At 39.5% G+C, this 27573-nt stretch overlaps 1 protein-coding gene across 7 annotated transcripts in view; it reads right to left on the reverse strand.

Moving 5' to 3' along the window:
* DOCK4 (dedicator of cytokinesis 4) overlaps window positions 1-27573 on the reverse strand; it is a 424485-nt gene that overhangs the window by 199098 nt on the left and 197814 nt on the right. For all 7 annotated transcript variants that reach the window (XM_036066399.2, XM_036066398.2, XM_036066397.2 and 4 more), the window contains exons 7-8: window positions 24326-24410; window positions 17268-17419 (exon numbers count right to left, since the gene is read on the reverse strand). In XM_036066399.2, coding sequence (XP_035922292.2) covers window positions 17268-17419; window positions 24326-24410 — 237 coding nt within the window. The remainder of the gene's footprint in view (window positions 1-17267; window positions 17420-24325; window positions 24411-27573) is intronic.

Raw genomic sequence — 27573 nt, forward strand, 5'->3', positions numbered from 1 at the left:
ACAAACACAAATGCTATTGATCAGCCACTAATTCAAATCAATATATACTTGTGGACATCATTTAGATCCAAGGTAATGTTACCCCATTTATATTCAAATAAATAAAAAAATAAATAAGTAAAACAGAGGGGCGCCTGGGTGGCTCAGTCGTTGAGCGTCCACCTTGGGCTCAGGTCATGGTCCCAGGTCATGGTCCCAGGGTCCTGGGATCGAGCCCCGCATCGGGCTCCCTGCTCCTTGGGAAGCCTGATTCTCCCTCTCCCACTCCCCCTGCTTGTGTTCCCTCTCTCACTGTGTCTCTCTCTGTCAAATAAATAAAATCTAAAAAAAAAAAAAAGTAAAATAGAAAGAATATCAGCCCGAGAAAAATTAATGTACCAGCAACCATGAGCTTCTGAATTTCAATATCCTCGTGCCTACGACAGAATCAAATGGCTGCCTGCCTCAGGCAAAGAACACACAGCCAACATCCACAGAATGCAGTAGTAGGGGTATTAGCACACAGTGTGGCCTTGGTCAGAGTAGCTTCAGCCTGGGGACCAAGCAGGGAAGAGAGTGTAGGGCATTAGTGAGGCTCAGAACTACCAACTCTCTCTCCATGCTTATTCACCACTTGATCCTTGCCTTAAATAATGGCTCTGTCAACCCAAATCTCCCTTCTCTCATACAGGGGAAGAAATGAGAGCCATAACCACATCTCTAAGGAAGCATATGGATATGAATTTATGACTGTTTTGGAACATTTTTATTCTCTTTTGTGATTTAAATCTAGATAGATACATGTAACAGATTCAACTACCTGGCTTACCTTGTTTTTTTTTTTTTTTTATTCTTACATTATACCCATTCCTGCCCTCGCATATGAGAAAGGGCAACCAATGCACATTTCTGTGGGGTCATTTCCACACCTATTATCTGTGGGTTTTTTGGGTATTTTTCCACAGAGTGGTGACTGATGAGGTCTGAATGAAGAGAATACAAATTGCTGCAAGGATTCTCAAATGAAGCTGAAGTTCCCACATGATATAATTCTGAAGGCGGGGCTGGGAATGACAGATCCAACCGAGGATGCAGAGTTAAATTAATATTACCCAATTGTCATTTACTATAATTCAAGGAGAAGCGCTATAAGCTTTCTTCACAGTGGAAGAAAATTCACTATTATTTCAAATTTAAGATGTGCTTAAAGGAAATGTGTAAAAATTCACCTTCAGATAAATGAATTATACTTTTATCATACCAGGTAATACTATTTTTGCAAGAATTCACCATTTGATGGCCACTCTGCTAAGGACTTTACAGGAATTGATCCTCACTATGCCCTTATAAAGACAGTACTACTATTATGCCCATTTTATAGATGGGAAAACTGAGAAATAGTAAATAGTTTTGTCCAAGATCACAGACTTGGTGCATGGCTGAGTATTGATTTTATCCCATGTGTTAATTCAAAACCTTTGCACTTCATATGAATACTATAAGGTAAATCTTTTCTCTGCTTTATAGAAATAAAGAGCAAATATTTCCAGAATGTTGAGATAAGAGAGGTCATTCATCTGCTTGGGACACCCACTGATTCAGTCAAGCCTGGTCCTAAGAGTACAGGGTCACTCTCTCCCCACACCCTTCCTGGCCTCATGGGAATGAAAGAAGTAGAAATCTGGTTTAGCAAGTTTCACAGCAGTCCCTGGCTTAAAATAGTTCCTTGGTAGTTTGCTCAAGGAAACATACCTAGAGAAATAAATTGGGAAATAAATTATTTTATTAAACAAATGCAGAGTTCCAAAATGATTTAAGAACTTGGCTTTAGTTAATCAAAACTCCTGAGATTTAAGATTGGTATTTGGTTTTGCTTCTTACGCATCAAAAAACGTTTATTGATTATATTTTAGCCCCAAACACAAGCAGTGTGACCATTTTCCCGTCTTCTGTATCACGGACAGCATGCACTACTTTATATTTTTACATTTTTTTGAGATGCACTTATGTTTGAGGCTCCTTTTTATCCCTACTGGAATGTTTAAAACAAATTTCACTTTATCTTCTGACAGGCCAGTCTAAAATAATGAATACCAATAAGATGAATATCCAAAAGTCAACAAAGCGTTCCAGATATTAAAACCTTAACTTTAATACTGATATAAAATACCCCTCCATATTTGCAAGTTTCATCAATATTCTGGTAAAGCAATGTTTCCTAAAGTATTCTATTTCAGAAAGAGATTCTTTTTGCTCTGTCACTATTTTAATTTCACCAGTCTAGACAGAATCCTGTTATGCAAGTACTATACTATATCATATCCTGTTTCAGAAAGAATATCAATATGTACTAAGTCAATGACATATCCCCTCGCTTCAGCATGCCTTAAGGGGGAGATAAAAATAGATTGACGATGGGCACTATGGAAAAATAACTCATGGGCAATTTTTTTAAAACCAGACTTCTATTAAAACGAAAAAGAAAACCTTTGTGGCCAATGAAAAAAAAATCTTTTTTATTCACTTAGTGACAAGTTATTATACAAACTCAAATCAAGTTCTCTTCAGCTTTGGTGACGCAGCAACTCTAAGCAGAAGACCGACCTACAGCAACACATTTCAGACTCTTCGAATTACAAATAAATATCCCCCCACCCCAAGTTTGGAGAATACCAAAATGCATGCCTTCAAAGCTGGGGGAAAAAAACCAAACAAATCACTGACATTTCACTCTGGTATATCTTCTACAATTCTCTCACAAACTTTTGTGGCCATGCACAAAGGCATTTTCGAGACTCTACTGTAAGGAAAAGGGTGATGTCTATGATTAGAAAACAAAAGTAGTTTTTGTGAGCTTTTTAAAAGCGTCCTATGATAAGATGTGAATACCTCGATTATGTCGTTTACATTTTTTTCCTAATCATAACATGTGTGTGTGTTTCTTGCTAATACATTGTGAGTAACTAGAGTACAGGGTGATCATCATTAACCTTTACATCTCCAGCTGCTAGCCAATGACTTGGTACTGCCTCAGTGTTTAATTAAAGACTGAACAAATACAATCTTTTAGGAAAAAAAAATACAACACAATCCAAATAACTGGGGAGCTTTATTTGCCTCCCTAAGTTTCCCTCTCTTCCCCATAATGTCCTTTACTTTATGGTGAGAAATGCATGAAATTCTCCAAAGAGATATTTTAATCAATGGTGCCTCCCCACCAGATGTGAGAGTCACCTAATTAACTTCATGGCACCCCCAGATTCTAGATCATGCTTTTAACCTTGTCCCCATGCACATTTTGTATCTTTATTATATTAAACATACAGTAATGGAAAAACCTACAGTGACATCATATATTTCCAAATGAGAATACGGCGTCCTTCTTTATCATCAAAGAATGAATAAGCAAATAGAAACAATTCCAGAAACACTGAGAAATGTGAGTTGATATTACCAGCAAAGGGGGGAAAAAAAAAGTCCTCATTTGACTTTTCCATATACTGCCATGTTCTCCCAGGGGAAATTTCACTGTCAGAGAAATTTAGTGTCCACCCGAATTCCGTGTGTGAGCCATTATAAATCATTCTATATCATAAATCAACAAAGACAGATTCTTTCTTTGGAAAGAAAGAATAAAAAACCATAATTATTTATTATCTATGACTTGCCTTCTTCTAACAAGGATTTAAGGAAACCAAGATGATGAAATAAGAGTGTAAATAAGCATCCCCAGGATGGCGCCAGGGGAAAAATAGTACAGGTAAATATTACCCTGTTCTAGGCACCACGATTTACACTTCACATGGATTTTCTCATTTACTTCTCACAACCGCCCTACATGGTAGGAACCACCTCCATCCCTACTTTGCATATGAGAAATCTGGGGCTTGGAGACATTAGGTAAATTGGCCAAACTTACATGATCAGCAAGGGTGGAGCCAGGAAATCAATTATTCAGGGCCTGACTCTAGAGTCTCAGCTCTTAACCACAATGCTAAGCTGTACTTAAAGGAACAGATTACCTTGAACTAAGGAGAGCAAGACTAACCATGTCATGTGAATGGAGGGTTTTTATTATGAATATTTTCAATAAAATAACAAATAATAATGAAACGCATGAAACTGAAAATGAATGAATGAATGAATGAATGAAGCAAGCCACAAGCGCATCTGTGTTTAGGGAGTTTACGTCTGTGCACCTGCTCAGCTGTGCTACTGCATTCCAACATACTCAAAAAGATCTCTGATAATAAAGAGTGTATTTCCATAGCAGAGTTTGATAGAAAAGTTCTTACCAGTGATCAGATAATGTGGGGTGTACAATAGGGATGTGAAGCCCTCTGATGTCTTCTGTTCCCATTCTCGGCAGGACAGGATGCTCTGGTCTTCTTGCCCCTCTGCCTGTCATAGCCACTGAGAAGCAGTCACCCTTCTGTAGGAAAGGCCTTGCCTTGGGTCTTGGAGGCCTGCAGGCCAGATGTGGGAGGGTGCTCCCAGCCTTCTGAGTCATCCTATCAAGTGGCTCTCCCATAGGGTGTTCCTAGGATAAGCAGTTGGCTTCAAAGAGCAATGCACCTAAACTTAGGAATGGCCAACGCCAAGGAGACTTTTCTATTTCTCTGTATGGATTCATGTTTACCTCTCTATAGTTCCCATCGTGTAAGAAGCAAAACTGCCTGGTGATTTCAGGTTACGTGAAAATTACACAACCTGTACTTCATCCAAAAATATATGAGTGGGGAATATCTTGGGTTGAAACACGTGATGTGAAAGATTAGTAGCCTAGACTGATCCATCTACAAAAAATTACAAAGAATATTTCCAAAATCATTTGAACAGTTAAATGACTGAAACAAATGTAGGATCCCCAGAGTAACAGTAACAGAAGAGAGAAAACACTTAGATGCTCATGTTCTGGTAAACTAATCAGAACTGTCTGGTTCTTTTACACTCATACTTTATGAAACCATTTGACCAAAAACTACTCCATGTAGTAGTGCCTTTGAAAATGCAAAGTCACTTGTTTTAAAGTTAATTTTGCTGTGTGTAAGAATAACAATATCTACTCTACGATGAGCAGAAGCAAAGGGAGATGCGCCAGGAGCCAAGGCAGAAACAGTGGGAGTGAGAGGACAAAGGCAAGAGTGAGAAGACGTAAGGGCATGGCTTAGCTGTGCTCATTCCCGAGCCTCTATCCACAAGGCAAGAGAATGCAAACATATGGTGATTTCATGCTTCTATTTCACTACTTCTTCATTTTCTCAAATGCTTTCTGACTGATGAACAGTATAAGATATTGCCAACAGTCTGAGGGGGACCGTTACCATGTTCTTTCCTAGAACAAGTGGCAAAGGGCAACTCAAAACAGGAAGGCTCAAGCAACTTTCTAAATGTGGACTAACACCCCCTGTGAGCTGGTGCTACCGCCATTCAGGCAAGACTCTGGGGAGGTGGGTGGAGGCTGGGCTGGCCACTGGACCAAGGGCTTCAGTGCTCACTGCAGCACAGAGGAAAGATGAAAGGAATGCTCAGTGGGAAACAGAGATACTTGCCCGCCTTCTCATCCAGGGGCTCCTAAGCCAGGTGTGCGTAACATGCTCTTGGGAGCTGTATAAAACTCAGGCCCTACCCTGGACATCCTGACTTACGAGGTCAGGATGGACCTAAAAGCTCCCTGCATGTATAAAAGCCCAGTCATGTTTAAGGACCACTGTTTTGACCCAAATACCCGACAAGTTAGAATTGCTGGCTGTCTTTTACAAGAGTCATATATACCAGAAAACAGGCAATGCATGCCTGGTACCTTCAGGCCAAAGACTTTTTGCTTTTCTTCTCCCAACCACATGACCAGACAAGGGACAGTTTCTCCTTGGCAATAAATGAAAGCAACTCCTCAAGCAAGACTTCCTAAATAAAGCTATTAATGTGCTTTCTAATTTTAAAACTGAAGCAACATTAGGGTCATGAGCTTTTTACTGATTATAGGGAAATGGAAAGAGTGATTGTCGCTACCAAGGTTTCTGGAGTTCACCTAAAGAGTAGACAGATTCTGAGTTTTCTGTTTTTAATATTAATATCCATGCCCAGATTTACCCTAAAAATATTTGAGGGTGAGGGACTAAGCAACCAACTAATGTGATGGCTTTGTCAGGACAGCAAAGGATTTTTCAGTTGAATGATACAAGGGGAGATAATTTTTTAAACTATAGTCAACTCTATTGCCAATTCTGAACATCATGCTGATTCTTTCTTACTACTTAAGATGACTGAAAAGCACTTCATGCTATTTTTCTTTTCAGAGAATAAAGCTATCTGAATCAAAACTCTTTCTAGAAAAGTGTAACTCAATGAAAAAAGGAATTCCATGCTTTTTAAAGTTATAAATAAGTGATATACATATCAGCTGCCATTTCACATTGCCTGTGCCATCCATCATTGACTGATGAATTTTAAAAAATGATCGACGTTGACTTGACGTTGACATTGATTTGAGACAAACAGTAACGACTATAAGTTCAAAAGAATTGAGACCCCAGAAATCCCAATGTGGAATTCAAGTAATATCCTTAGAAATAGCTATACCATTTGGGAAACTCAGGGAAATACTTGCTTGTACCATCTCTAGAGAACTCATTAAAAATTTCACTAGAAAACAAGTTTCTCAGAGAAGTAACAAAAAGTAGGCAATGATAGGACCTGGTCAATAGAAACAGGAACCATGAAATAAGAAGGCCTATATAGGCAGAATATCTTATGCTTATTCTTCTGGGAATTTACATAATTTGATCATTATAAATACTGTATCTTTGACACACCATGAGGGAGGAAACACTCTGGTCTATGTACGGTAATTATTCTGACCTTTCTAACAATGCCTCTTTGTTAGGGAAAGCACCTGTAATAAGAAATCTTGAAAATAGAGCAGCCTGGAGCTTAAATATACTCTGAATTGAAGCACGCAGTTCCTTGCAAGGAAATCTTAAATGAAAACAGAATAAATAATAAAACTGGAAGTAAGTCAAGCACTATAAAACCACTAAGTGCAACACATCTTTCATGCATTTATTATCTCAAAAAGATGTTCTATTTTTTAAAAGAAAATAACAAAAAATCAAATTTCCTTTCAACAATTTACTGGCAGATTCTTTGTATTCATTACAAGTTCAAAAACTGAAAACTATATAATCATTATGAAATACTATTTATTAGCTAGATGACACATGCAATTGGGCTTTTTAAAGGTGAAATGATTTAAAAAAAAAAAAACAAGACAGCTACAAAGTGTCTAACCTGATATACAAATGTTAATGTGTATAAGAACAGGTACATTACTTTCCATAGAGGTTATAGTTTCCATAAGTTTGAGAAGGAGCCAAAGGCACCAAAAAAGTTAAAATGCATTGCTTTAGACACTGCAAATATTTTTGTGAAATGGAAACATTATATTGGTTAAAATACAAAGAGATGGTATAGAAACTGTCTTTAAAAATACTTCTTGACTTAAAGCTTAAGAGCATTTTCAGTAGCATTAGAATCCAAGTTCTGGAAGGACAGGGATTTTTTTTTTCCTGTATTATTCATTGATGTGTCCCCACTTGCCCAGATCAGTGCCTGGCTCTGAGGAGGACAGCAGTAATTGTTTGCTCAATGAATGAACATCAATGACTCAACAGCAACAGTGTGAAATCATGCTCAATGGAAATAAAAAGAAGACCTAGTCTCTGTTTAACTTGCAGTCAAAAATCTCTAAATAGAAATACTGAGGAAAAGGCACTGTATATGTGTCTGCCAATTTTTATTCACGTTTTTTAGCATGACAGATTTTGCAAATGATGCTCCCATAGGGACAGGTCCGACAGTGTGCTTCTGATGCACACAGAGTACCACGAAATAACTCCATCAACACTCCGGAAGCCCTCAACACCTCGAGTTCTCCCTCTCACTGGTAAGCACATCCCCACCAGAGTAGAAGGATGACAACAAAAATGAAGACAATAATGGCATGATCTTACAATGTGTTGCCTCAACAACAACAAAAGACTTATAAGCTTCCTTTAACCGCATCAATGCCCACCCAGTGGACACAAAAAGATGATGAGGGGATAGAGTCTTATCTTCAGAATAGGAGCCAACGAGGGCCCTATCATTCATTATTCCTCTGTCAGTGCTCAACCGTCTTACAACAGAAATGGCACCGAATGCCAAAGAAGTCCTTGGGAGATGGGTTGCTCAGTGTGACTGTAACTTCTTCAGTGGGGAACTTAGGAAAATGAAATCTGAACTCCCTACAAGCAGCAAACACAGCACAGAGCAAGAAAGAGATGACCAGCTTCTTGGTAAAAAGAATACCAACCCAGTCGTCTTTCAAAACACAGGAAGAGGGGTAAAAGGACCTTCTGGTCACATTCTCCAAGACTACACCGTCTAAGTAAGAGGAGGCAAGGAGCCAGAATGAGTGGGGAGAGCTAAGAATGAGAAAGCCAGTTCTGAATCCACGGACTCTGAGTTTTCAGTTTTCTGCCACCTTGAATTTCCAGCCACTTATCATTACAATCACGTATTAATTTGCAATTTGAAAAATAAATGGAATTGTAAGGCTCTTAAAATGCTACGGATAAAAAGAGTGGATGGCTTCTGCCCTGTGTGTTCTCAGCACGGATGAAGTTATTTCTCTGCTTCTTTTGTTTTAATTTAGATCTGCCTCCTGGTCCGTTTCTTAAAATGTCCCCAATGAAAGACATCACCACATCTCCAAAGCGATTATTTGTTGTTGTTATTTTTTTTAATACGTGACACAGAAGTGTGACCAAAGGGGAAGCAAACCACAAAATCCGATTAACTCCAAAGTGATGACGGTCACAATCTTCACGCACCTGCTGGAAGAATTAAGTGATGGAAAAGAAGAGAGAGAGTAGGAAGCGGTAGCACCTTTAAACAGGAGGCCCCAGGGGAAGGTCACTGTGGGTCACTGGTGGACAGACGCCCACAGTAAGATGTGCGCCAGCACGTCTAGACACAGCAGGAAACGCTCCAGGCCGTACAGCATAGCCCATGTTGCCACAATCCAAGGAGGAGTTCTGAACGCCTTCTTCATCTATTTTTGTTCTCAAGCAGAGTTGTGCTCCCTGCATGTATGGCCAGACTTTGTCGCTACATTGTTGCCGTGCTTTGGAGAGGTTACAATTTTGAGTTAGCTTCGTAACCCAAAACTCTAAGAAGAGTTCTGCCAGCTACCTTTCAGCATTCACAAACCGTAAATGCTCTTCATTTATGATAAAAATATCAATGCTGAACTCATGTGATCACACTCTAATCAGTTGCAAATGATGTATGAAATGAGAAATTCTAGCACAGCGCTCAGAGAATTAAAATTTCTGATCCGCTCTCTTAACTGTGTTATGTACAATACGTACAATGTACTACCATGCATACAACACAGACACACATTTTTCCTAGGCTGGGCTGAGTAACCATTCTCTCTGACAGCTGCCTTCTATAAGCTCTTGAAAAATGTTCCCAGTACCTGCAAAAACAAAACAAAATGCCACTTCTTTAATTTCCTTTAAAAAATGAAAAGACTATTATTAGATCACATCTGCCTCGGAAGAGACCTATCAGAAGCTACGGCTGTCATTTCTTTGCTTCTCCTCATCATGATGCTAGATTCCCAATCTTCTTGTTCTTTTCCAACTCTGATGCTTCAATCTCCATCTCGCCAGCACCTGCTTCGGACCCCGACTTCCTGAGCACCCCTGGAATTAGCTGTGTAACTTGGGAGCCAGGATTCACTACCCCTTTCAGACGTCTCTCTTCCGAGGGGCCTCACCACACACAGCAACTCTATTACTCCTCACTAACTCACTTCCTACCACACTTCTGCTCAGCGTCCGCTCACCATGTTCCTGTAAATCACTTTCAGCCCCCACTTCACTCTCTCTTTCGCTCTCCAGTGACAGCAGATCTTGCTTCCCAGCCTTACCTATACAAGATCAAGGTCACAAAGCCAGTCTCTCCATCTCAACATTTTCTGTACATTTCACTGCCCTCACCTCCCTTCCTCCCATGTTAGAAGCGGCGCCCTTCCTCTCAAAGTAGATTCCTTCCCCTGCATCCTGGATCCCTTCTGCCATTTGCTCCAGGATTCGCCTTTGAATCTCCAGTAAGGTCTCATTCTGCTAGCACACAACAGATGCTCCCATGTAGCTTGTGTCATGAGGGAATGAATGAACAACTGAATGGGTAGAGGTAATCTGTCATTCACAGAACTGTTGCAATTCTTCACTTTTGAGAGGACACACCTGTACCAATTCAGAGTTTCTGGGAAGCTGGTGCTAATGAAGACCCAGGATTTTGCTTGAGCATGTAAGGTATTTCCTCTCACAGAATCTTTATTCATCTGCTAAAAGATGCTCCTTTGCTTTATATATAAGTCAAAGCTTATGCTTTAAAGGTAGTGTTATAACGCACATATTATAAAATACTGAATGTCCTAGACCTTGGGAAAACATTCCTCTCAAGTTGTGCCAAATTCATTATCAGGGATATTATTGTCAGTTTATATAAACCCAGGAATATTACTGTAGGCAGAATGGAACCAAGACCATCCATGCAACTAGTGACTAGACCCCAGATTAATAAACCAGTCTTCTTCTTCATTGCTTGTTTGCCTACGTGCAGAAAACATTTCAAGCAGGTAACTCATTAACCATACACACTATATTGATAAAAGTTAAACCAAGAACCCATATACCTACCACAGGGAACCCATAATCATTAAATTAGCTCCACTATATGGCTCCACCTATCCTTTTATTCTGACTTTGTTTCTCGTTTTTTTTTTCTTCTTCTTCTTGTTGCTGAAGTATTTTAAAACAAATCATAACCCTGATGCCATTCTGTTTACTAGTAAGTCTCTCTGAATCTTACCTAAACTATAATAACTTGTACCTAAAAAAATCAACAATAATTCCTTATAAAATATAAGAATTCAAGACCAAATACTATTTATCATTTCTGGTTATGTTAAAGTATATTTCCTATTTGGGTTTTTGAAAATCGTAATCTTTAGAGCTACCATTTACTGACCAATTACCAGGTGTCAAGCATTACACTATGAAGTGTATCTGTTCTCCCATTTAATCCTTAAATAATCCTGAGAGGAAAGTGCTATTATCATCTTCATTTAGCAGATAATTAACAGCCATAAGAAAAATGAATTAACTCACCCAGACTGATTCAGCTCCTGAATTAAAAAAAAAAAACAAAAAACAAAAAAACCCCAGGCTCTCTGACACCGAGCTGGGCCATTTATAAACCATACAGTGGTGCCTCGACCAGATATAGGAAGATACGTGTCTTGAGGACGGAGATACATTCAGACACACTTCATAGTTCTGTATAAATTCACATTTAAAAAAACCTGTGCCCCACCAATAATATTCACTACTTATCTTTTTCATAAATGACAGAATTACGATGATATACTAAAAAAGAAGGTGATTGTGGGCAACATAAAATTTACATGGAAATGAGGCATTTCAAAGAAAATGAAGACTTTGTATGTATTTCCTACCACGTATGATGGTAGGAAAAATACATAACTTCAGGAAAGAATGCGAATAAGGTACCGACAGAAAATAAATTTTATCTGAATTTAACTACTATGAAAAGACTTTTGGAATTGAATCACCAGAATAAGACTTTCCAGGAGTACTACCCTGCTGCTATTTTCTCAAAAAAAAGCCAAGCCAGCAGCATGCATGCATGAGCAGCCCTGTACTAAGCTAAGTACCCATTTGTGGCACTTAGGTCCTATTAAATAAATTCTCTGATGAGAATGAAATACAGTAATAGATTAGTCGTGAAACAAATTTACAGCTTTAATTAATGAAGCCTTAGGATACATCAGTAAACAAAGTAATGAAAGTTATAAGGGAAGTAGTCAGCCAGTGAACGATGTCATTTTCACTGGCCCATATAATTTATAGTCTGTTGTAGATTAATTGACACATATCCACACAGGGAAGACATGACTGAGTACCCACACGCAGAGGGGTACGGCCTGTGGAGAACGGAAACACCGGGGGCACTCCTGTCACCAAACTGTTCAACAACCAATTTTAAATGCAAGCCAAAGGAGACATTGTAGCATATAATGTTAACTAGTTTGATTTCTTTATATATATAGACATATATATAAATATATGCATATATTAAATATATATGAGTATATATATATATTAAAAAAAGACCCTCCTGATATTCCCAATCCTATAGCTCAGTTTATGCACATCCACATCCTTCCGCAACCCTGTCCCTTTCTCTGGCCCCTGGCTCATCTCCCCGCCTGCAGTCTCAAGCCCATTTCCTCATGCCTCCGAAGGGACACTGATCCACCAAAGACTTCCCCTGTCCTCTGAGTGCAGCCTCTCCTTTGTTACTAGATCCTTCCTGTCAACAAGCTCATTTTCTCTCCCACTCCGGTTTCTTAAAAAAACAAATCCTCAACAAACCCCTTACCACACACTGGTGAATAAAATTTGGTTGAGAAAGAAAACAGGATATGATAAGTACGAAAGATGAAGAGAATGGGTGTAGAAAAGTGATTCAGAGTACTGACACCTGATGAGGCTGCAAGTTAAAATACCAGCCACATGACATACCAGCTGTGTCACCTATTAAAAAAAAATCACTCTGTGCCTCAGTTTCCCCATCCATAAAAAGTGGGGAGAGTAATAGTACCTACCTCATAGGGTTGTTACAAGGGATAAATAAGTAAATATTTTTAAAAGAGCTTAGACAGTGCCTGGCACATCATATGCATTATATAAGTGCTTTGTTAAATAAATAGAATAGAAAAGAAGAAAATAAAACAAAATAAAATTACGGATGGTATCTAGGGAAATGACTGCCTGACTTTTCCAGCTATACCCTTGTAGACTGAGGCAATTACAAACTTTCAACCAGACAGATGTTCTCGAAAACCACTTTACTCATATAAAACTTAATTTATCAAACTCATTTTTCTACCGATTATGTAAATGTCAAGACCGTACAAAACTCAAATAAATTAAAGTATGTTATATTTCCTGACAGTTGAGTCCAATGTAGCTTTATCTGCAGGGGGCTCTGGGCTGGTGCTGTTACACAAACAACTGAGGAAGGTAAGCTGGAAAAGGACAGGGTAGGTGTATGTGAGCAAGATGGCGTCAGAGGTTGACTAAGTCTTTGCAATTACTTACAGCAAGAGTTGTCTTGCATCAGAGGCCTAACATTCAGGGGCACCTTCGGATAGAAATTGTTTTGAGATAAAATTAATGGGCTTTCTAAGTATGGCCCAGCTTCAGTGACAATTTAAGTTTGTTGTTGGAAAACGTACCCTTCCTGGTATTGAGGAGACACATGCGGGTCATGGTTCCATTGAGTGAACCAGGAGGTGACAATTTTCATATGTTATCTCCTTTTGCATTTGCTATCTCCAAGTACTGCTAAGCTACTTATCACTGGCGCAAAGTAAGAGTCAATGATACTTTGGTTTCCTTAAAGTACTTGAGAAGGACTCAATTCAGAAAACCAATTTCTGTAGCACAGAGTACTTCTGTGGCCCTGTGTTAGGTTTAGTATTATCATTACCAATAATTTATAACAGCTTATTATTAAGACTACCAGTCTCTGAAGGTCTAACTCTGGCCAGTAAAATCCTGCTTGACTATGCAAACTTTCTGTGCCTTGGTTTTCTCACCTATAATATTAGTGCTGATGATATTTTTAAAGCACTTAGAATGAAGTCTGGAAAATGGTTAGTGCTCAGTAAATATTGGCTATTTGGGGGCACCTGGGTGGCTCAGTCGTTAAGCGTCTGCCTTCAGCTCAGGTCATGATCCCAGGGTCCTGGAATCAAGCCCCGCATCGGGCTCCCTGCTCCACAGGGGGCCTGCTTCTCCCTCTCCCACTCTCCCTGCTTGTGTTCCCTCTCTCACTGTGTCTCTCTCTGTCAAATAAATAAATAAAATCTTAAAAAAAAAAAATATTGGCTGTTTGCTTCTTAGAAGAGGAAAGTTAAAAAAAAAAAAAAAGTCCCAACCAGTTGTCTGCCTTGTGGGAGGAACAAACATCTACCTCTCCTCATCGTACCTCCATCCGCTGTGCACATGTTGGCCCTTCTACCTATACCCGGACAAGGTAACTTCCTGTGATTAATGGTCAGGATCAATGCTATAAATATTATACTTAGAATGTGCTTTATTTTTCGTATATTACAGCACTCATGATCTTTAACAACAAAAGCATTCACTTAAATATACCATCTTTTGTCTACAGATTTACATTGTTTGGACTGCACTTGGAACTCAGGAAAAAAAAAATCAAATGATCAGATTCCTCAACAAAGTAATTACGAGAAAAATTAAGAGGGAGAGAGGGAGGGAAACTGTAGCTGAAAAGTGACTTGCGAAACTTATCAACCAGCTGTAATACATCTTATAATTCACAAATTCCTTATCTGGGACTCCAGATAAGGAATTTGTAAGGATTGCAAATAAGGAATTTGGGATTCCACATAAGGGTTCCAGATAAGTGCTAATTCCAGATAAGGATTCCAGATAAGGAATTTGTAAAGTTATATGGGAAAACTGAAGACTGGCAGGAGATGGGAAAACTGAAGACTGGCAGGAGATGGATATTTGATCATAAGGGAATATTAATTTCTTAGGCAGTAATTTCTTTGGAGTTCCCCTTTTTAGGGATATACCCCAAAATATTTACATTTGAAAATAGGATGTCTGGTATTTGCCTCCAAATAATTTGGGGGCAAGGAGGAGGACCGGAAAGGGGTACGGTTAAAACAAGACCAGGTCTGAGCCGATCACTGTTGAAGCTGGAGGCTGGTACAGTGAGCTTTATGATACTGTTCTACCTTTTCACACATCTGAAATTTTCTAAAAAAAAAAAAAAAAAAGTTTAAAAGAGAAATGCAAGTTGATTTTAAAATACCCATATATCCCACACTGTTGGGCCTAAGAAGAAACACAATTTCTCAAAATCATATTTTACCTTTATAATACCTTTTTCTGAAAAGATGCAAATACTTTACACTCATGAGGTAGGCTGGGAGCAATGAGGGAAGCTAGATTTGTCACCAGTTTCAGGATGAATGAAAAGACAGAGGCAAGTGAAGGGGTCAGGGGCGGCAAAGGTCAACTGCAAAGACCAGAATCAAGTCCGGTCTCCAGATCTGCACATCCTAAGGCCTCTTTAAAAGGTAATGGTGACATTGCCCGCTGCCCTCAATGGAACCAAAGCTACTCACAGCAAGGTTTTGAACACTCTCTAAAAGAATCATCACTGTGTTGCCCAAGGTCTCAGAAAATCAAGAAAATAAATCTGACACGGTTCCATCACCTCGTAAGCATATATATTCATTCTTAGTTATTCTTTTGCTGATCATCTTTACAGTGATTACGGGTGCAGAAGTAGTGAAGAGGGATTTAGGCTTGATTTCTTCTAGGGTCACTACTTATCAGGTGGATTATCAGAGGAGTGTGTGTGACAGAGGCAAGCGGGAGGGGAAGACAAAGAAAAGGGGGAGGGAGAAGAGAGGGAGAAGAGAGAGGCAGGAACCTATAGGAGCCCAACCACGTCACAGAGCAGGAAAAAGGTCCAGCTCCCGGACCTTTTTAATCCTAAATTAACACACTCCTGAGGTGATACAATGTGAACATTAGTGGCAAAGGGGAATTTATATAGTCTTCAAAACCTTAGCTTAACAGGAATGAGTAGAAGAGTGACCTCATTTCTCCCTTTTACTTTTCCTATAGTTTGTTAAATATTTTAGAGACAACATATTATATAGACAATGGTATGAGGAATTTTTGTTAAACTACCTGGAAACCAAGCTCTCTAAGACACATTTCAATATGTTAGCAAGTATTATCTCTAAATAATCTTTCACATTTCTAAAGCAAGTGCTAAGCTGCAATTTGGATCTATTTTTCAAGCCTTTATTTTCTTCCCTTTTTAGCACTGCTGGTTTGTGTTTCTAACTTACTGATTCATTTCCTTTAAAAGTGTATAAAGCAGATTTTGAAACTATTATCATTGTTATTTACACATCTTATAAATTCTGTCCTTGCTATCCAAAAATACTATCTTTAAATTCTATGGATTCAGTCCACTTGTCAAGAATAGAAGGTACCCTTACTAGTAGGTTATGATTAACACATAAATTAATTCACCGAAGATTTTATGGCTATAAATGCTTTAAAAATAAACTTCACACATATTTCTTAGAGAAAACAAGTATTTTTTTTTTAACCAGGAGAGAAATACTCCAGAATTATTTTGTGTTTATTTTTTTCAATTTTTTTAAATTAACATAATAATGTATTATTTGTTTCAGGGGTACAGGTCTGTGATTCATCAGTCTTACACAATTCACAGCGCTCACCATAGCACATACCCTCCCCAATGTCCATCACCCAGCCAGAATTTTTTGTGTTTATGAAACAATATATGTGGCTCAGAGTTGCTTAAAATTGTCGGCATTTTAATAAGCATCATTTTGTAAAACACGGTGAAGTTGGGTCATGTGAGAGTTGTGTGATACAATTTTAAAACTAAATTTAAATCTTTTAATGTAAAAGGTGGTATGCATTGTGTTCAACCTTAAAACAAATACAAAAAGAAGTTTGAAACATAAAGAGTGGAGGCTTTTGAATAACAACCAAAACATTCACTACAGGTTTTTCCTAAATATTAAAAACCTGCCCTAAGAGAAGACTCAGAACTGAGAAAGAAAAAAATATACCATTTTTACCATTTCACAGCTCTGAAACTCTAATGGGAAGGTTTCCAAGTACTTACCCCTCTCTTGATATTATCTGATGCACAGAGGACAAAAATAATGCAATTGTTTACCACAAATGTGAAAAATACAACATGTTGACCTTGATAAGCAAACCAACTTGGGGCTTTAGAAATATTGTCTTCCTTGCATTATCAATACAAAGTAACTCAAATAACAGACCTGATATCAATGCCATACTTTCATTTAGTAATCATTATCATGGTTCTACACCCCTTTTGAGTTTTTCAAAGAACTTCTGTATGCATCACCCCATTTAACTTTCATGGGAACCTCCAGAGGGTAGGCAGTTTAGAAATTCACATAGTTCTACAAATGAGCTCATAAAGGAAAAGTATACAAGGTCATATATCCTAAAGCTTGTCAATTACAAATGCTCACCATTCCAACATTAAGAAATTCCAGTCATGTTTCCATATGCAGTTACCTGATTGGTCGATTCTCTTTACTGTCAAAGAGTGAGAAGATGACCTCAAGCTCCTCCCCCAGGTTGGAACACATGAGGCTCTTCATCTGCACAAAGAGGTGGTGATTGCTGGCCTGCACTGGGGTATCTTTCTTCCGATGTCGGTGCTCCATCTGAATAACACCCCCCAACAAAAACATGATCAGCATGGACTGAAGAAAACAATGGGATCCAACAAACTAGTTAGCTATGGTATGATTATGATGTCCTGTGGTATCTTCTTTTTTTTTTCCTGTGGATTTGGCATCTGGTTGGATGTTACATTCCAAATTTTCTTCCAACTTCTAAAATAAGAAACCATGAAGTTTGCAGACTATCAAGGGATCTTGCTTTAAGAATTTGGTTTGTTTTATCTATCTATCTGTCTATCTGTCATCTATCTATCTATCTATCTATCTAATCTATTTATTGGGGGAGTGGTGGGGGAGGGGGAGAGAGAGAGAATCTTAAGCAGGCTCCACGTCCAGCATGGAGCCCAATGTGGGGCTCCATCTCACAACCCTGAGATCATGACCTGAGCTGAAATCAAGAGTCAGATGCTTAACTGACTGAGCCACCCAGGCGCCCCAAGATTTTGGTTTTAAATCATTAATGTTAAAATGATACCAACTTGCTGAGTAGATTCAGGCAGCATGATGTTCAAAAGATTCTACTGTTCCCTTATCAACTTCCAGGGTGAGAATAAATTATTAGTTATCTTTAAAAAACCCGACTAAATTGTATCTGGTCATTTCACTGATGGTAGCTGAACAATGCAGCGATGATTTCACATTTTTCATAATTAAACATCCTGTTAAAGTATATTAAATTGCAAAACTGTGGTAGTTTTCTGAGACACGCTATGGCAAGTGATATTCATCATGAGAGCAATAAAATGTTTCTAACTTGCCGTGGGGCTACAGGGCGGCAGACTGGGGAAGCCAGTGAGATGGCTAAGCTGAGGAACGGCATCCATGTCCATCTTACTTCTGCCTAGCATAGGCTACACTTGGGAGGCAGGATCAGAAGTGAGCACTAACACAAGCTGAAGGAGGAAAGGAACCACCGATAGTTCCAGGGTTAAGAGAACATGGGGGTGATCAGTCAGGCAACACACACTTGTTAAGTGTCTCTTATGTGCCAAGCAGTGGGAATGCACTGATGAGCAAAAACAGAAATAGCCCCTACCTTCATGGATCTTATCTACCAGGGGGAGCAGACATCAACAAAATCATCCCACATACAGACGGGAAACTGCAACTGTGACAAATGGAGGGGAAGAACCAGATTATCACGAGGATCTGGAAGGATGTGACCTGACTTGTGTCTGGACAGTCAGAGCAGGTGTCCTGAGAAAGGGACACTTTGGCCAAGAGCCAAAGAGGGAGCAGGACCAATGAACCATCTAGGACAGTGCTTCTCCAACTAGGTGCAGGAAAAAACCAAGTTGTTCTTCCCCCTAATCTACTATAGGCAGATATTTCCATAACAGACAATAAAAATGTCATGGTAATGTTAGAATGTTATGAAGGTTTCTAAACCTTCACTCACCACTTTTGTACTTGGACCAGTTACAAACAGTGCTCGGTCCAGCTAGTTCTTGGACCACCTTCAAGAAGTGATTCAGGGTAAGAGCACAGGGAAAACATACACAAGGACTGTGTATTCACAGAACAGGTGCTAAGAATGAGGAGTATTTTTGCTTTCCTAATACAGATTACTAATGGCCACCTCTTTTGGCTCACTAGACAATAAAAAAAAAATAGCTCAGGAATTAATCCCACAGTAATGGGGTCACATCCTTGGCTTAGGGGTAAGGCACGTAACCCTGTTTCTACATTAACCATCTTTTTTATGTTTCTTAGTTCAACAATTCCTGACTGACCAAGATTTGAAAGGAAAAAAACACCATCGAAATTTATGGTTGTAAATGCAGCAGGATGAGATTACCAGAACTTTTCATGCTTTTATCTTTTAATTTAAACTACTCAAAGGTAAACAGTTAAAAATGCAATTAAGCAAATGCATCTGTAATCACTGCATACTCAACAGGTACAATGGACATCTCTCTCCGAAAGTGAAGAGGACGCTTTCTTGTAAAGTGCACCTCAGCATTGTGTTATGTGTTAGTGATAATTGCTAGAAAAAGCTTCCTGCAGAGAAATATTCTAACTATAGGGGGCAAAAAAAAAAGTGTAATTCTGCCTTGTTTTCTGAGAAGGTCGCTCTATTTTGTGCTTTTAAAATTTCTTTTTTACCAAAGCAAAAGAAGCAGCATACGTTCATAAAACTACATCTCTTTAACTCACAAAGAAGCTTTTTATTTTCTGAAAATGCTAACTTATTTACAGATATACTTAAAAGTTTAGGGTAACACAGCATAAAGTACTATGAAGAAATGAATGACTACTAAGGACTAGAGTGGGAAAAACAGGTATAAAAATCTTATTTAAATAAAGGACCTCAAAGAGGCATCTGGTCTTTATTTCAAACAGTGCAAAGTTCCTAGTATCAGTCATGACATTTACTAAAAATGGAGCAAAAAAAAAAAAAAATAGCTCCTTTACTCATGCAAGGAATTCAATATATCTAGATCAGTGGTTCTCAACCTTGACTGCACTTTAGAATCACCAGGAGAGCTTTTAAAAAATACTTATGCCCAGGACCTATCCCAGAACAATTAAATTAGAATTTCTAGGGGCTGGGGGTCCAGGGAGTGATAGTTTTAAAAGCTCCCCAGGTGATTCTAATGTGCAATGAGGGTTGAGAACTATTGATTGAGATCCTATGCAGAGACATGCAAATCAAAGCCAACTGAAAAATTCACTGTTGCATATTCTGTACAATTACTGCCTTGGAACCTTGAATCTTTGCATGCATGCCTGTCCTAAGCCTGTCTGCTTCTACCCTGATTATGCACATGTGACATGAGTCATCACAAATGGCACCAAAATCTCCCCTTCCCTCACCCACCATTCTTCCAGGTCTGGAAAAGATGTGGACGTAAGTAGGTTATGATGACTTGTTTATCTCTTGTTAACTCACTACAATGGGGAACTGCTAAAAATATCTCTGTGAAAATATTATTACAAAAACAAAATTAAAAAGGCATGTTCACACTTCAAGGGCTATAATTTGGTAGTTATAATAAACAGACAAAAATCCATCTGTGAAATAAATTATGGTTACAAAGGCACCTACCAGCCACTCTAAATGCGCTTATAATTTAACTAGACCTTTGATTAGGAAAAGAAACAGATTCATTCTAAAGATTTATTGAAGGGATGCAAATTTTTAACCCTCATATAATGTATAAATTACTGTGTGGATTGCCTATACCACAGCTTTTCCACTTCAGCACTACTGATCATTTGGGCTGGATATTTCTTTGTTGTGGGGGCTTTCCTGGGTTTTGTAGGATGTTTAGCAGCTTTCTCTGGCTTCTATACACCAGACCCAGTAGCACCTCTCTCCACCCCCAACCACCCCACCCCCAATTGTGACAACCAAAAATGTCTCCAGACATTGCCAAATGTCCCCTGCTCTCTGTTTGAGAACCCCTGGTCCACCCACTGAGGATCACAAAGCAAGAAGTTAACATGATCTTATAAAACCAAGAAAGGTTTATAAAAAGATATTCTGTATGCACAGATAACCAGAGAATCTAGCTAAGGCTCTCTTTATTTATAAGAGGATTGGGATCTGGCCTTTGGCAGAAAACCAAACGTTCCAAGTGGACATATGTTAACACTGCGAGGTTTAGCACGTTTTACTGCTTAGATGAACATAATTAGGTGAGAAAGATCTGCTAACAGGGTTATCCAAAATCTAAAGCAAGACTTTTTTCTTCTTCTAATGATGCAGTATGGATTTAGCAATGTACAAACATCTGTTTCAAACAGGCCATGGAGAAGACACAATAAAAACAAACAAACAAACAAGTGGTAACAATCAATCAAACATCCTCTACTGGGGCATGCATGCCATGGCCCTTGATCCGTAAGTGATGATAATCACCAAAACAACAACAATGACGACGACAGCAAGGGATTGAAGGTGGTGCCTGCACACTCTCCCTGGTGAAGTCAATATAGTCAGTCACTTTTAGGTTGCCCAGAGAAAAGGACCAGAGCAATGGACAATCTGATTATTGCTAGGCCAGGGTATAAACAGAAACCTGCCTTGAAGAGAGCAGGTCCTTTTGAACCTTATCATAATTTGGGTTTTCCTTGGGCTACTGTCTTTGCTTTACAAACAGTAAAATACAACCACTACAGGGAGAAATTAAATTTTCATGGAAAATCAGAAATGAAGACTCTGGGCTAGGATTTGAGCTATAAAAATGGAAAACACCCTGGCCTGGCAGTCACTACTCATCAGTGGTAGTCCCCTGCACCAGTGACAGCCATTGCTCATCAATCATAGCCCAGATGAGACCCCAGAATTGTATCAACATGGCGCTCCAGGCAGCCATCACAAACAAATCAGAATGTTGAAAAAGATGAAATCAATTTGGCATCCCATATAGGACATTAGGTGAAAAGAACAAAGATAAAATCGCACACAGACAAAATCAAACTAGAAAAACTAAAATATATTTGTGTCAGACACTGTTAGTTGCTTATCAAGTGTATGCCATCCCTAGCTAAATACAGGGATGTGACTATGTTCTGGCCAATGAAATATAACTGCGAATGTTGTGTGGAATTTCTAGCAAAGCTCTTTAAAGTCTTTGAACTAAGAACCTTTCTTCTTCCTACTGCTGGAGAGCAGATGTAATGGCTAGAGCCCTTGCAGCTGTATCAAACTTGGAAGTATCCTCGATGATGGAAACCATGTACCATTGGGCAGAAAAATAAGAGCCTTATCACTTTCGACACCATGAAACCACACACAAGCCCAGAACTTCCTGCCTCCTGGCTTGCATATTGTGAGAAAGAAATAACTTTCTATCATGTCTAAGCTTCTACTATTTATTTCATTGAACACAGCCAGATCTAATCTTAAGATTGAGCATATAAGGTATCAATCACTCTTGCCGCTTGCCTCTCTAATAAAGATGAAGCAAAGGTGAGCAAGGAATGAAAATCAACTGAATGCTTAGGTGCTCTGCAAACATTAACTGCCAAGGAAAGGTCATTTACATGCATTTCTTATTTAATCTTCCTAACAAACATGGTAAGAATTATTTCCTTACTTAACAGAGGAAGAACGGAAAGCTCTGAAAGACTAAGTGATAAGCTCAAGACTACAGACCTGAGAAAAGGGAATTCAAATCTAGTTTTTTGGATCTATAACCATGGTCTTTCCATAATAACATGATGACCTCAAAAACACTGAGTGATTGCTTATTAAGTATAAAGCACTGTACAAGATTACCTTGGGCATGATAGAGGAAGCGTAAGACAGTGCCTACCCTGAAGAAACTTCCAACCAAGTGAGATTAAAGAAGTGAGAGACACATATGATGCTCAATGAGTTAAATAAAGTAACTGCCATGAAGATGCTCCACTAGAGGATGTGACTCGCAAGTAAGTTAAACAGATTTTACTTGTTATGCAAGCGAAGAATTAGGGATAACTTGAACTTGAAATACTCTTGTTTCCTTCCTCCTTCTCTGCCTCCCTCCAACTGACATTTAACTGTGGTTTTGCTATGTGCCAAATATCTACTTAGCAATGATGCCACAAAGGTGTGCCACATGAAACATCACTCTCAAGAAGCTCAATGTGAAGGAAATTCTCTACAAAAAGCAGAATTAATTCCAACTGACATAATAAGGTGTAGAGAGATAATCTGAACAGATCAGCGACTAAGGAAAAAAACCAAAAGTGGTAGAACTGCTTTCTAAAAATCAGACATAAGCTCTGATGGGCCTAGTGATGATTTTTTTTCCCCACATTTCTCAGATCCAGATCATTTCAGGTCAAGAATTTCCCACTATTCTATGAAGACTATTGTACACTTGGGAAGCTATCCAAAAGAGGCAGCATCTTCCAAAAAGGAGTCTTCTCTTTACCATAGGAGCTGTTCCTTTGAACATTATAGTAAGACACATGGGAAACCATACCAAAGTAAAATTACACTGGCGTAATGGCCTTTGAAAGCCCTTCCCGGCCACAGTCTTCTTTGATTTGGGGCTTTAAAAGAGCTTAGTTAATATCAAGAAATTAGGTAATTTTTATACAAGTATTAAGATATAAGGCTAGGGGCGCCTGGGTGGCTCAGTCAGTTAAGCATCTGCCTTTGGCTCAAGTCATAATCCCAGGGTCCTGGGATCCAGCCCCATGTTGGGCTCCCTGCTCAGCGGGGAGTCTGCTTCTCCCTCTCCCTCTCCCTCTCCCTCTGCCTGCCGCTCTGCTTACTTGTGCTCTCTCTCTGTCAAATAAATAAATAAAATCTTAAAAAAAAAAAAAAGAATACAAGGCTAAATACAAGGCAGATTGGACCAGATTTAACTTACCACGTAACTCGGAAAAAACTCAAGTTGTAGGTGATGGGCAATACGATCAAATATCTTAGAATTATTAACAGACTTCAGCACTGAGGATGGATTAGGGTCTAGAAGGGGTGGGGTAAGATCAGCAGTTGGAGACAGTGGAGGAGATACTTTCAATGGATTCTGTGGATAGTGGTAATGGGGGCAGGGAATGGGGGTAAAACATGTTGGGGAAGAATAACTGGATATCATTAGCTCCAACACTGTCCTGGAACACAACAGATAAATATGTATGATTTGTAGGCATTTCACTAAACTAACAAAATGTGCAAAGATGTGCAAAAGAACTTAAAACTTCTTTGGATTTACTTCCTAGTATCTAAGACTTGAGAGCACAGTAGAGCACATCATATGATTCTGGAACAGGTAAAGTACCTCAGTTTTTTACTTGGGGCATGGTCACCTCAGCTCTCAATTCTCTTTACTTGCTCCAAATTAAACTTGGAACATCCTGTTCTTACAAAATCAATCAAGTATGAAGAGCACCATAGAAACCACAAAATTAGCAGTGAGGCTGTGAACCAAGATTTCTTGTACCTACCAGTCGGTAGAGCTCCGTAATGCTGATGTCCTCTGGATCTACCATTGCATACTCTTTCCTAGGCACCAGGTCCAGTCCCAGTTGTCTAGAAAACACATGGCAAAAGTTTGGGGAAAAAATCATCTCTATAGAATATATTAAAGATCACTATTTTTACTGTGTCACCTCGAAATTAGATATGTCACCCACCATCCTTCTATTTTCTGCCTATAGTAACTGGTTACCACATTTGGAGTAGCCAACATAACTAGGCTGGACACCAGGCCTAACTTGAGAAAAGTGACAAAGGCAGGTAAATTGAGGGGATAGGCAGGCACTGGGGGTGGCATGCCCCTGCCAGAGGAGGCCCTAAGAACTATCACCACAGAAACCCTTCCATCATGGACTCGGGTAGAAACAAGAGCAAGACATACTCTTGTTCTAGAAATCAGAGTTGAGAAGAGGGAGGTTTGGCCTGCAGGCTTTGACGTAGCACTAAAATGCCTAGTTATATCCAGAGCGAACACATTTCTAATGTGAATCTCTGGCAACGTGTGTGTAGTCCTCAGTCTTAGAGTTCTGGGGTCAGTCATTAGGAGAAACTTAGGAGAGGCAGGGGACAGAAATTAAGGTAGCACAGTTTTAGGCCTGGGGTGGCGAAACGGTTTAAACTCTTATGTCGGATTGACATGACTGACATGTGGCTTACTGTGCTGAGAAGTGTTCTAAGGTTATACATCCAGCCTCAGTGGGAGCAAGTATGGTGACTGATTTGTGATGTCCTACCACAGACGGAGGAAAATCAGTGTAACTACCACGTCGCCTCTAGTGACCTTGGTGACATCCTCCTCTCCAGGGTGTCCACTTGACTACAATGATAGCAACGTTGTATCGTTCTCTTCATCTCCTGAACCTTCCATGGCCATCCCAAAGGTGTCACGATGTCTTTGTGACACCCTGTAGATCAAGGCCAAGATACTGTTTCTCTCCCAGACTCCCCTCAGTTACCCCATTCCAGGTCTCACTGTAATTCTCTGATGATAATTTTTCTGTGTCCCTTTCACATCCTTTTCTAACATGGAAGCCTTCTGCCATGGCATTTCCAGTTATAAAACCACAGCTTTCTCACTTGTGTATTAAAAAAAAAAAATCCTGAAATTCTGTACCCTCCCCCAAACTTCATTAGAGATTTCATAAGTAGGACTTATTGATTCAGCACTGACTTCAAGCCAGGCACTGACCCAGCCAGGCTGAGGGACAGCTGTTCTTAAGAAGATTACATGTCTGTGACGTTCTTAATGGCAGTAGTTGTCCTTGACATGAAAAAAGTTTAATTTTCTTCAATTATGTTTCGCTTTGAGAAACTTAAAAATCACACTTCCATTCTCTAATTTTTGTTGAACTTTCAAATCACAAACAGTGCTGTGATTTGTTCTCCAAGTACCCATGTCTCCCTGTTATGGACTGAATGTGCCCTCCCAAAACCCAATATGGCCAACCCCATCATGACTATATTTGAGGATAGGGACTATAATAAGTTAATACAGGTTACATGAGGTCAAAAGGGTGGGGCCCTAATCCAATAGAACTGGTGTTCTTATAAGAAGAAGAAGAGACCCCAGAGATTTCTCTATCTCCATGCAAACACAGAGGAAAGGTCATGTGAGGACACAGCAAGAAGGCATCTGTCTGCAAGCCGGCAAGAGAGCCCTCCGCTGGTACCTTGATCATGGACTTCCAGCCTCCAGAACTGTGAGAAAATAAATGTGTTGTTTAAACCACCCACTCTATGGTATTTTGTTATGGCAGCCCTAGCAGACTTATACATCCCCTTGGTCCACCTCACCAGGGATTCCAATAGGGTCTGTTCCCCATTCTTCGCCCCCTCCCCCAAGAGAGAACCACTGCCCTACATTATAAGACATCATTTGGCACCAGGTCAGTATTGCTGAGGAAAGATTATCAAGCAAAGTAAAGAGGATATATAACCACACATGAATCATGGCATCAACCTTACCCACAGCTCCTTCTATGAGAAGCTGTCCTACCCTGGGAGGCATGAGGAATTACTGAGGCAGTCTAGTCATCTGACCATCTCCCCTTCCCAAGCCACACTTGACTGGCCCACAGATAGACACACCTGACCTAAGGACATATAATCCATGGACTGGCCAACAGCTTATGAGTGGCTGGTAGAAAATGCTCAGTCTAAACAGGAATAGTAGATTTTGGCTTTCAATGGGATTCCTTCTTTGAGAACTTGGACACAGAAAGAGCATCAGCCATATGCCACGAGGAAGAAAAGATACATGAAGGGCAACTGGTCTCTATCACTGTAGAATGAGTAAAGACCAACTCCAGCTGCCCAGGTTCTGGGGCAGATGTGAAGTCCAGAAACCTCCCAGGCTTGGGGCCCCAGAAGCCTTTAACTTGCAAGTCTCTCTCTCTCCCTCCTAAAGCTTTAATTGTTCAACTTCTGCTGGCTTCCTGGGTCCTAGGTGTATGAAGAGAGTTTCCTCCGTTTCGATTTTGTTTTGTTAACTCCTAGGTATATCCTTAGGATAACTCTCCCAGTGTTTGAGATTTTCCTAGCTCACAGAACAGGATCGGGGCTGTGCTTTAATATCAGGAAGAAGAAATGAGGTAAAATGAGAAAGGAGAAAATGCTCAGGATACAGGAAACCAGAGCAGGGAGGGGAGGGGCACGTTCTATATCATTTCAGTCACTGCACTGCTCTGGGACATCAGGAAAGAAGGATGAACAGATCCTCCCTTCTGTATGATCTTAGCAGGAAAAGTCAAAGGACAGCACAGGACTCTATGGGGAACAGAAACAGGTACCATTATTTTAACTCTGTGTGACACCTCCAGGTGAGAATACTTCTTTTCATGGCTCTGTTAAGGAACAAAAAGAATAGCTCCTCCTCCTCTTCCTCCCAAGCTTCCCACACGCAGACAGCTTCTCTTTACTACTCTTTAGCAGTGTGATACACAACTTGAAAGTGAACGTTCTTAATTTATGGCCATCCAGAGATCTACATGCTGACAGATAATTTTGCAGGACAATCTGATCTAGTTTAATACGCAAGAGAATTATCTGAATTTGCTTTCCATTTAGCACTATTCAATAAGAAAACTGATTGATACTTACAAGAATCCAGTAAATGCACAATCTGTGTGCTGTAAGTTGTTTTTAAGTTAAGGGGTCAAAGAAAACCAAATGAGACCTCAGAAAACTCATGAATTTGAGGATGAGCTATATAAATTAT

This window comes from Halichoerus grypus, chromosome 12, assembly GCF_964656455.1.
Source record: "Halichoerus grypus chromosome 12, mHalGry1.hap1.1, whole genome shotgun sequence".
Classification (NCBI taxonomy): Eukaryota; Metazoa; Chordata; class Mammalia; order Carnivora; family Phocidae; genus Halichoerus; species Halichoerus grypus.